The sequence below is a fragment of the Urtica dioica genome, chromosome 6, assembly GCF_054948205.1.
Source record: "Urtica dioica subsp. dioica isolate 48M chromosome 6, U.dioica_male_clone48M_v1_H2, whole genome shotgun sequence".
In the NCBI taxonomy this organism is placed as follows: domain Eukaryota; kingdom Viridiplantae; phylum Streptophyta; class Magnoliopsida; order Rosales; family Urticaceae; genus Urtica; species Urtica dioica.
The window spans coordinates 40,495,893-40,506,941 of NC_142761.1; the positions used below are offsets into that span (position 1 = coordinate 40,495,893).

At 37.6% G+C, this 11,049-nt stretch overlaps 1 protein-coding gene across 1 annotated transcript; it reads right to left on the reverse strand.

The window, feature by feature from the left end:
* Positions 1-634: 634 nt before the first annotated feature.
* PWD (chloroplastidic phosphoglucan, water dikinase (ATGWD3)) lies at positions 635-10,256 on the reverse strand. Its single transcript, XM_089616747.1, has 19 exons — positions 10,018-10,256; positions 8,846-9,437; positions 8,652-8,738; positions 8,437-8,568; positions 7,774-7,899; positions 7,510-7,688; positions 6,498-6,582; positions 6,024-6,191; positions 5,841-5,893; positions 5,311-5,519; positions 5,070-5,188; positions 4,598-4,668; positions 3,829-3,946; positions 3,348-3,434; positions 3,178-3,264; positions 3,021-3,097; positions 2,743-2,905; positions 2,475-2,583; positions 635-1,762 (listed from the first exon to the last, which is right to left on the reverse strand). The coding sequence occupies exons 1-19, from the start codon at positions 10,218-10,220 to the stop codon at positions 858-860; spliced, it is 3,570 nt and encodes a 1,189-aa protein (XP_089472873.1). The 5' UTR covers positions 10,221-10,256; the 3' UTR covers positions 635-857.
* Between the last annotated feature and the right edge of the window lie 793 nt (positions 10,257-11,049).

The window sequence follows — 11,049 nt, forward strand, 5'->3', positions numbered from 1 at the left end:
AGCATTTTTGTTTGATTTTTGAATCTTGTTATTAATAATAGTAATTCTCTCTCTCTCTAACCCGTGATATCAAAGCCACTTCTCGTAGCCTTCGAAGCCGATCGTCGAGGCGATCGTTGTTTTACCAAACTAAACCTTGCCACTAAGGATTCAACAATCTTCCCTTTGACATTTTTGGCAAAACAAATAGACATACATGTAATTAAACTTTTAAAGATATAATACATATATTGCAATAAACTTTTTAAGATACATATAATTAAATGTTCTCTTTATTTCTTTTGTTGTAAACTCTTAAAAATTTGATCTAATTATTTATCCATGATTACTCATTATACATAAAATAAAATAAAAACACAGCATATGTGATTATTTAGCTTTAAAAAATTATAATTCTATATATACATATAATATAATATATATAATTTATCTTAATATTGTTATTAATATAGATACATATATAAGTATTTTTTTTTATATAAATATTTGTTCACTTGATACCCAATCTACTATTTGTCGGTAAACCATGTCCGGTAACTGTAAGTTCATCGGGCACCGTTTTTCCTTACCATCACTGAATACCCGGTAAACCAAGGGTATGTCCCGGGGACCCAGCAAAATCCGAGTCCAGGTATGGTACCGGTAACAATATTCAAATCCTTGCTCGGGTGTACTGAAATTATATACTTCATTCGACTTCAAGCAATAAAAAGCCTTACTAATACTTCAATTACACTCAATGTTTTCTACGAATATTTCCTACATTGCATGTTCGTCCGAGATATACGCGTAAAAATATACCGCACTTATTATCCGATAGACCCATCCCTAATTACGTAAAGGTATTATTATTGGAATTATAGGGGTTGGGGACGGGTCTGAACGATGAAGATATCTTCGCCGACAAGGCACCCTTCCACATCTTGCGGGCACCCGAACTTCTGCTCGAGAAGGAACCCAACGGAGCAGAGCCGCCGGCCCAGCTCTCGACGAAACGTCGGGTCGACAGTCAACGGCCTCTTGGAATAGTCAACGGTCAAACGGACGACCTCTCCGTCGGCGGGCCCCACGGAGCGGACCCGCATCTCCTCGCTGAAGTTCGCGAACGACATTGTCCTCACGGTCCCGTCGAACTTCCCGGCCGAGAGCCTCCAGGCCGTGCCTCGGGTCCCCGAGGCCAGAGTCTCTCCGAGGCCCGAGGCGATTTCGGCCTCGACGAGGCTCTCGTCTCGCTCTGTCGGGCTCTGCGTGTGGAGTACGAACGAGAGCTCCGGCGAAAGCATTTCCTGAACTAAGATCGCCATCGAAGCTTCCGATTGAGGGACTTTCGCGGCTCGGCGGCTTAAAACCGCTCGCCGGGTGTACAGTGAAGCCCATACGCGAGCGATCGCGTTGGATAGGATTTTCGGGCTCGAAGTGCTCACGTTCGGGATCGAGTCATAGAGCCCCGCGGCCGATAGACCCGCCAAGTCCTCGACGTTGGCGCTCGATCGGACGATTAGCCGCGCGTTCCCGGGGAATATCTTCTCGATGCTGTCGATGACGTCTTTCGGGGGGTTCAACGAAGAAACCAGTTCCTGGAGTTGGGTGCAGAGATCGTCGAGCTCGCCGCCTTCGGGTTTTTCCGTCTCAATCTTCTCCAAAGAGGATCTGAATGTCTTCGTCAAGTTGCTTTTCTCTAATGCCGACTCCATTGAGCCAAATGGTATTACTGCTCCTTCGGGGACGCGGAACGATGCAGGGACTCCTTGGTCGTTGTAAACTGCTCATATTAAAAAATAATAAATAAATAAAAACAGAGACAGACCATATTCAGGAAATCAATATAAACCTTTTCGTGTATATAGTCTGTCTTAATCAAGTTACTGAAATATGACCAAACAACAGCAGCTAAAACATGGCATTTCTAGGTATGTGTGATATTGTACTCCCTTACTCAATATAAACAATCCTTGTGTATATATAAATATGTATATATTTATATATACATATATATGTGCGGGAACGTCCTAGTCACACTATCTCATCACGGAGGAGAAAAAGTCAAGTACAAGGCGCTAAAAGAAACCTATAAACCTATAATGATTTATTCATGACCTACCCACAAGAAATAGAAAATAGTATATATAAAAAATAGGGTTATTTAGTTATATAGCCACACGGATATAATGGATTGAGATATAGCCCACCTTTGGTTAATTTCTTGTAAATAGCCAAGTAAACTTATTAACAAATTAATAAAAGCCTTATTTAACACAACCAAACATATATTTTAGGTAGTTAATAGGCTGCCACGTATGCAAGTTGGCTATTTACAAATTATTTACCAAAGGTTGGCTAATTTACAATTCATATAGTTTAGGTGGCTTACGTAGCCAATTTTTCGTAAAAAATATAACTTGATAGATTTTTTTCGTTTTTGTCATTTCTCAAGGAATCGATTATTTCATCCTATTATAAAAACAAAAGGTTACCTTTATTGGATGATGCTGCCAAAGAAGCTAAAAGACCACAGGCAGCCGCCTTGGCGCCTGAAGTCTCGGGCTTTGCATCCACAAGCAATAGAACTCCACCGCTTGAATCCTAATTAGTAACACAGCCATAAATATATATATATATATATATATATATATATATATATATATTCACATAAGTAATAAATGAAATCTAAGCACAGTTCACAAGCATTTGCGTGCTATGTGTTTTGGCTCTAGAATTCAGATATACGTAAAAAGATCGCACCTGACTGGGGCGAGAGGCTTTTGTGGAAGACCAAGGAACAGTTTTAGGTTTGAGGGCTTCGCTGGCTGATGAGTCATTGCCCAAAAGAGACTTGACTGCAGAGTTGTCGTTTATATCAGACGATGACTGATAAAACTTGACTCCAGTTGGTGATGCCTCCAGCCTTGGAAGTTCCACATATGACACATTTGAAAGAATCGAATTTTGTAAACAAAAAAAAAAAAAGGAAATCCATACTATCACATTGAAAAAATAAGTTTAAGTTTCCCAGAAATAACCTGACATAATTTCCGATGTGCTTCTTAGCGTCGGCGACTTTGTCATCATCTTCGCATGTTACAAAGACAACCTTTTCCTGAAAAAAAAAAAAAAAAAGCGATTACCACGTGTGAGGATTTGTTCATAAAAACGCCACGGAAGTGATTTGAGACTTACCTGCCGAGCCCTAACACCGAGATGAGATAAGTGAGGTAGCTCTTGCAAAAGAATAACTCCCACTATGTTACTTCCTGCCGCTGTTACCTGCCAAACATATCTTCCCGTGAGAAGTCATATACAGAAAATCATATACGAGTGAATGAAAGTGTATTTAGTTAGAATAGAACCTCCTCGTCTCCATCAGCTCTATTGACCAGCAGAACAATTGGGCCTTTCACTGAGGATGGTATTGAGCCAGGGACAATCCTATCAACCTGAAATTTGAAAAATAATGTCGTATATGTGATCAATATCATTGGTTCTCCGACAATCGAAAAAGCAGATTTTACACACTAGCATTCTGAAATTGTGAAACTTTAGGGACTGGGGTTTGCGCATTCAGAATCTAAAATTTTCTAAAAGGACTTGCATAAATTAAGCAAAAAGACAACAGGGGAAGGACAATTTTATAGATTGGTAAACCATCGATTAGTAACTCGAGCCCATTGAATATGTGACATTCTGGTTTCCTTTTGATGTCTTTCCTAACTGAAACGTAGACGTAAAACTAATGCAAAAACAGTTATAATACAATAAATTTCACTATATTTAAGAACCAATATCTAGTGCTCATTGTTTTTCATATTCAGGAAAAGCATTTGAAGATACCTGAACCAATGTTCCTCCAGCGGCTCCTGGAACAAGAACATCCCAGCCCTGGGAACCAAGTGTCGTTCTAACGGCTTTCAAGAAAAGGGTGCACAGTTTCGAAACCTGAAAAATTACCCTATTGAAGGAGCAAAGAGAAATTTTCAGAACAATATCTATTGGATATAACCAAGACGATGTGTAAAGTACTAATGTCAATATAGAAACAGTGACTACAAACAAAAGTGAAACCCATGTCGTGCCAGGGTATGTGCAAACGGTGGAATATTTTACCACCAAACTTGTTTTAGAAATATTGTGTAATTTTCTTGAATGAGCTGGGCATGCCTGGTGTTATTCTAAGAGCTGTTTCATAGCTAGTTTCATTTTACAGAGCTGAGGATGTGTAAGCAAAAAGCTTAAGTGAAATACACCATTAATGCTATTTTTTACTTGGGGTTTCGTTGGTGGAAAGGGGGAAAAAGGTTTAGAGGTTGATCCGCATTCAGTTTGTGGCAAAAGAAATTGGGTGGCTATATGGCTGTTTAGCATAAATAAAGAGTTTAAATCACTTTCCAATGCATCTCTTAAAATATCTAATTTTATATTCTGATAAGCAACTAAGAAAGAAGTAACTTTTCATGCATATCATATAGAAAGAAGTAAAGTGAGCTAAGAATAAAGGAGGTTTTGAAACACACTTTCGATACCCACATTGATACGGTTTGTGAAGTTAAAGCCTGTTGTATAATACACTGTTTAAGCTGACAAGGTGTGAGAAATATTATACCCAGCACGAATCTCCGCTTCAGCATATGTCCTGACACTGTTCTCAGGAATACCAAAAGCTTTTCCAAGCATCTGTGAAAACCATGGAAAATAAGGGTTATTAAGTTATATATCCACACGGTTATAGTGAATTGAGATATAGCCCACCTTTCGTTAATTTCTTGTAAATAGCCAAGTTAACTTATTAACAGATTAGTAAAAGACTTATTTAATCAAGCCAAACATGTAAAATAAGTAGTTAATAGGCTGCCACGTATGCAAGTTGGCTATTTACAAAGTATTTACCAAAGGTTGGCTAATTTACAATTCCTATAGTTTAGGTGGTTTACGTAGCCAATTTTTTGTTAAAAAAAACATAAAAATAACCTAGAAAATCGCATTGCCCAAAACCACTAGTGCAAGATGTACAGTAGGTCATATAAGTTTTTCGATAAATTTCTAATCAGCACTTCAAACCAAAAAAAAAAACTGACCTCAACTTTTTTAGGAAATAGAAGAAGAAGTGCTTCAGAATATTCTTCAGTGAGCCTCCTAGCTCTATCAAGAGTCGCTTTGAGCCTTAATGCCCAGATTATTCTGCCATCTTCACTGCCTTCAGAAAAGAAAATGGCACATTTTAGTTTAGCTTGTGAACCACACGATATGCCAATCAAAACCTCCAAAAAAAAAATGCCAATGACGCATGGACTAAACCAAGAAAGAAGAGCAAAGTACCTTCCTTGTCTGAGAGTCCTCTCTCTTTCCAGGCAAGTAACTCATTTTCTATAGCAGCACATTCGTCGGACTTCCATCCAGATAACCCGACCTGATTAATCCCGGCAACTAAAGCCCCAAGTGGATCATTCCATAAACTTACATTCTGTGACTTCACATTTTCCACCAGCCAATTAACACCTCCGATAGCTTCAAGTGCATTTAGGAATCTGAGAATATTAGCAATGTTAATACTCCATGGAACACTAGATATTATCTTAATAACCAAGTAACAATATAGTTCTCACTGGTAAGATAAGTGCACTAGATAAGCAGTTTTAACAGGTCCACGTATTTTACAATCCGAGACATCCTAATATGCAAGTGGACAGAGTCTTAATTAACACAGTTCGCAAACAAATATCTGTTTATTGAACTTTCCGTCATATAGGTTCATAAAGTAAATTTGTAGTGATAAAACCCCACCGGAAGCAGCCAAGAGGTCTTCCCGAGTTAGAAAAAGAAAAAAAATATATCACGGCCAAAATTACCTGCTTAAAATAACAAATGAATAATCTTCTAGCCCAATCTCACAGAGACGCCACTGTGCTCTCAACCGATAGCAAAAAGACAAGGAAGGGAGAAAGGAAAGAACAACCATAAAAAACATAATTAGTAGGTTTCAATAAGCTTATGGTAGTTTCAACTTCAAAAAATAAATAAATAAATCTAACCTTCTGACGCATTGCTATAGCAGCATCAGAAGCATCATTTCTAAGGCCACTTTCAAGACCCTTTGCAATTATTCCTCTTAGAGAATCCAGTGATTGCATGGTTTGGAACAATAGATCGCGTATCTTATTTTCTGCATCTTTACTTGATCCGTCCATCGCATCCAATTTCTGGAGATGTACAGACAATTATTAAAACAATTAGATCAGTGTGTTACATTTTATTGAAAACGTATGATAATCCAAGGCACATGAAGATCCAAATCTACACATAAGTTACATTTTTTCTTGACTAAGTTTAAATACTTGAGTTATGGGGGGAAATTAGAATCTCCCACCCCCTTTCTTTGTGAGTGGGGCGAAGAAGACATAGGAAGCTACACATGCATAAGAAGGGTGAAAAAGAATGGATAATCATCTTACTTTACTTTAACTCATATATTCAGCCCGCCAAGAGCATAAATAACACAGATTTACCTTTTTATTCTCCAAAAACAACGAAAGCGCTGAAAGGCCTCGCTCATCCAAAGATTCTTTGATGGATTCAAGCTGTTCGGCAAGGCTGAATAGTAAAAATCATAAATAAGCAGCCAATTCAAGTTTTACAGCTCTCGAAGAAAAAAATAATGCCGAAAATGAACTTGCCAGTTTCATGACCTTGATAGATTTAGCTACAACAGATTTTCTTTGTTAATAATGATAGGAATCTTGATTATTATACAAGAAGTTTGTCGTAATAAAATCACGAGAACACCATCAAACTTTGTGCATATTCAATTGTTAAACATGATTTTCAATCAAAATAAGAGGAATGATGGAAAGTAAAATGTAATCATCTAAGTTAATGTTGCAGCGCATAAGCAATACAACAGGTATGTAGTTTTTTTTAAAAGAAACAACGGGACTTTATTAATACTTTAAAACGGCATAGCCGAGTACCAATACAAGGAGTTCAAAACTGGGAAACATAAACCCGAAAAGAACGAAAATTACAGAGCACTGGGCCAATCCCTTGCCAAATCGGCCAATCCCTTGCAATACAACAGGTATATAGTAGGTTCAGTAATTCTTTTTTTTTTTTTTTTTTTAAGTTCAGTAACCTTAGGCTTGAATATGGTAATTAACAGGATTTAACATTAGAAGGACATGATTTGGAGAGCGATCAGACATTAATGACTATGGACATGTGTATAAAACAGCAATCGGAAATTAAATTATACCTAGAGGATATAGTTATAGCAATACTGATCCTAATATATCTTAAAGTAGGTCTAATACCCACATTCATTAAGATAAAGTTTGGACTTGTTTGAAACATGATGAAACCTTAATTCTACCTGGTCTTCTGATCAAGAAATTGCATGGATGACATAAGTATAACATCCAAAAACCAGAAGTCGAGAAAGGTATGATGTCAAAATAAGTTTGCAAGGATCAACAAATTCAAGAAATTAGATAGAAATAAATAATATCTATATTTTTCCCAAACCTTCCAGCATTGAAGAAATCTTTGAGTTCACGATGGAATATCCTAAACTGGTCTACAAATGCGTCATTGTATTCTCCCGGGTTTTTGGTTATTCTGGCAAGCATTGCTTCTGTAGAAACCAAATCTTCAGGTCCAGCATTTCGGTGAAGTTTGTTTTGTATTGTATGCTTAATCTCTTGCTGTGATGAATAAAAATGTTAGCTAAACTCATGGTTGATTGCACTAAACAGAAAAAGAAACAAGGAATTTTGCAACGGATATAACCTTGAGATCATGAGGAATATCGTTTCGGTGAGCAATATCTCTTATTCGTGTTAAAGGTACAGATGCTGTAAATTCTGCCTTGAAAGATGGCAGGCATGGATGTATCTTGCGTATAACAAGTATTTCCTGATGTACAATGCAAAATTATTAGTTTATGCGAACAATTGAATAACAATAGGATCAAATTTGCAAGTGAGGCTGGTTATCCCTGGACCTCCCAGGGCTGGCGTGTTTGCTTTGTGAGCGGTTTGGGGGTTTCGGGGATCCCGTGCTCTCAGAATAATAGTTTTTCAGGGTGCTCTCGGCTTTAACCAGACCCCCTTTCGATTAAATAAAGTATTCTAGTTCTATTAAAAAAATTGTAAGCAAAGGATGGGAAGGTTCTCATTTCTTCTAGGATCTACCCTCACTAGCATGTCTAATATTTGCTTATAAATCTTTCGCAATCAGATTATTTCTGGTGAATAATGCATCCTGATTTCAGAATGAGCAGTGGTACAAAATTCGGAATCATTCGAGAATAGCAGTAAAAGGAGCGTAGAAGCTATTAACAGACCATTTTCAACATAGATTCTTGTAACTAACTTTAAAACGGATATCACCACGATGGAACATCAAATAGAATACAATCTCGAAACCCACGCAAACAGAAATTAGAATCACCTGAAGTGAAGCATCTTTCTGAGATGAAATTCGTTCTATTTCACGAAATATTAGCCTGGAAATCTCAGCATGCCTGTTGGGCCGGTGATGACCTCCATCTTCAAAGCATGCGATTTGCCCTGTGTTTATCCACTTTTTTTAAAAAAAGGAAGAAGTCAGAAATGCACCGGAGATACAACTGAATAAAAACAAGCAAGAGTAAACATGAAGAAGACCTTCAAATAGATGGCAGAGTATATGAGTGCATCGAGGCGATCTTCCGTTCTCAGGCTTTCACCCAGAAATTCGCGTACGATTTCAAGCTTCAACAAGGACACGAATATAATTAATAATAAAATAAACAATAAACTTTTAAACGTGACAGTATAAATCTCACAAGCCATGACAAAATTAAAATCGATCGTAATACCTTTCTCCACCAATTTCTCGCATTTCGATCACCTTCGACCAATTTTAAAGCTAACCCTTCAAGACCTGAGGTATCCCATTTTCTTGCTGACTCATGATCTCGGTGTTCATTTGACCTCATGAAAGAGGCAGCTTTTCCTTGCCATTGACCCACGAAAGGACTTGTAACCACCCCAGACTCTTCTGTAATTTCAGCGGTGGTAGCGGTAGACCCATTTGCACCAACATCCTCCAATTCGTCCGATGCCGACAAACCCAAATTCTCCCCTGTTCTGTCCCAGTGACAAATGACTTCATAAGTCCCTCGTTTGGGCAGCTTCACGACTCGGTTATCACCATTTTCCCACCGCTTGCTCTCGTCGTTAGAGACGATAACAAACTTGAACTCGGCACGCGTGTCCCCGTCAAACTCCAGATTCAACACCCACCCATTCTCGGTCCAATTCATTGGCACATCCTTCGACCATGAGCCCATTTCCTTTGCCGATCCCGAAATAACAACATGCTCTCCATAATTAACCTGGTGATTGAGCCGTATATTTAATTTCGCTTTATCACGCCCGGATTTCGACTTCATGTCCTTCTCCTCCGCTCTATAGAAAAAAAAAAAAGAGAGAGAGAGAATTTTGGCACTACTTTTCCAGGTTCCGAAAAACTCTTTCGCAGAGTTTATACATTACAAAATGATAATGTACTGATATTGCAGTAGTAACACCAAAATTCCGGCGTAAAACTGTCTAATTTATAGCTCAAATGAATTTATTTCTATTCTAAATCTAATCATCAACAGTAAAAAATCACACTCACTCGCAGAAAAACAGAAAAAAAAATAAATAAAAGTTAAAACTACATATATTTCCATACGAATCTTCCAGAACCTGTCCTAGAAAGCTATATGATCACACCATAGTGAGAGAGAAACCAGATCAAGAAGAGAAGGAAACATTTCTTCATGACTCTCATTCTTTATCGTCTACTATGAACGTTGTAGTTTTCACTTCACATCACTAATCCAGATTTGTTTAATAGCAAAGATAACAGGGAAACAACGCAAAAGACTGAGCCAATACCAAAAGAGAAACCATCACAGACAGCAAAAACTCAATGCGTATGGCCAGGCATGGAAGAACGATTGACCACACGATCACATTACGTAAACGAACGAATTCTTACTTGATCGGGGAAGACGAGACTCCGACGGCGGAGATGATCGGCGACGGTCGGCGGAGACCGAGCGAGCGAGATATCCGGTCGCGCCTGGCGAGGAACGGGACCGCCGGGAAATTTCCACGGCTGAGACTATCCGGAAATGGGAGCTTGGCGTGGATAACGGATCTCGAAGCCACGGAGCTCCGAATTACAGTCAGGTGATCCATTTTCTGTTTTGGGAGATAAAAGAGAGAGAGCAGAGAGAGTATAAAACTATAAATATGGAGATTTTCCAAGTTTTTTTTTTTTTTTTTTGAAAGCTCTGTCGACACGCCACGTGGTACGGGTTTCGATAGTCATAAAACGAAGACCAATCCTAGCCCCAAAAAAATATCCCAAATAAAATAAGATACTTTCTTTACGATTGAAAAAAAAAAAAAAAAAAAAAAATTATTGAAAAAATATCATTATATCTTGGATTTTAGTGAAATGATACCCTTCATAGTCTAAGCGCGTCTGTTTGTTTGATGGAGAATTTGAACTCATCAATTTCATTTAAACGGTCTAAATAAATCCTAGGTAAATTAAAAAGTTTTATGGAAAAACGGTATGAAATAGTCTATTCAAATTATGGCTTTTGCAAAATAGCCATAGTTTCATTAGCTATAGTAAAATAGCCAATTAAGAGTACTACGATTTGTAATCCTGCCTCGATTAATTTTAATCCAGCCTTCATAAAACTTATATTCTGTCTTTATAGTTCGTTGGGATTAAATTTAATCCAGCCTAGATTAATCTTACTTGGGCTAGTCTGTTTATAGTTGATAAACTATGGCTATTTTGCAAAAGCTTAAATTCTATTGGGCTATATAACCGCTGAACCCAAGTTTTATCAACAACTAACTCATTCAAACGTTAAAATTTTATTATAATCAAAATTTAATAAATATTAAATAAATAACCAACAAGCTGATATGGCAAATAATTTATACTTTTATTACACTTATTAATTAGCTGATTAAATTTAATTTCGAAATAAAAAATAATAATTTATTG

Excerpts from the sequence above, each read along its gene's own strand:
- PWD (XM_089616747.1), bottom strand. The coding sequence starts at position 10,220 with ATGGATCACCTGACTGTAATTCGGAGCTCCGTGGCTTCGAGATCCGTT. Across the intron at positions 7,689-7,773 it reads ATATTCCTCATGATCTCAAG|CAAGAGATTAAGCATACAAT; the intron begins GTTATATCCGTT and ends TATTCATCACAG. Across the intron at positions 1,763-2,474 it reads GGCAGCATCATCCAATAAAG|TTTACAACGACCAAGGAGTC; the intron begins GTAACCTTTTGT and ends TAATATGAGCAG.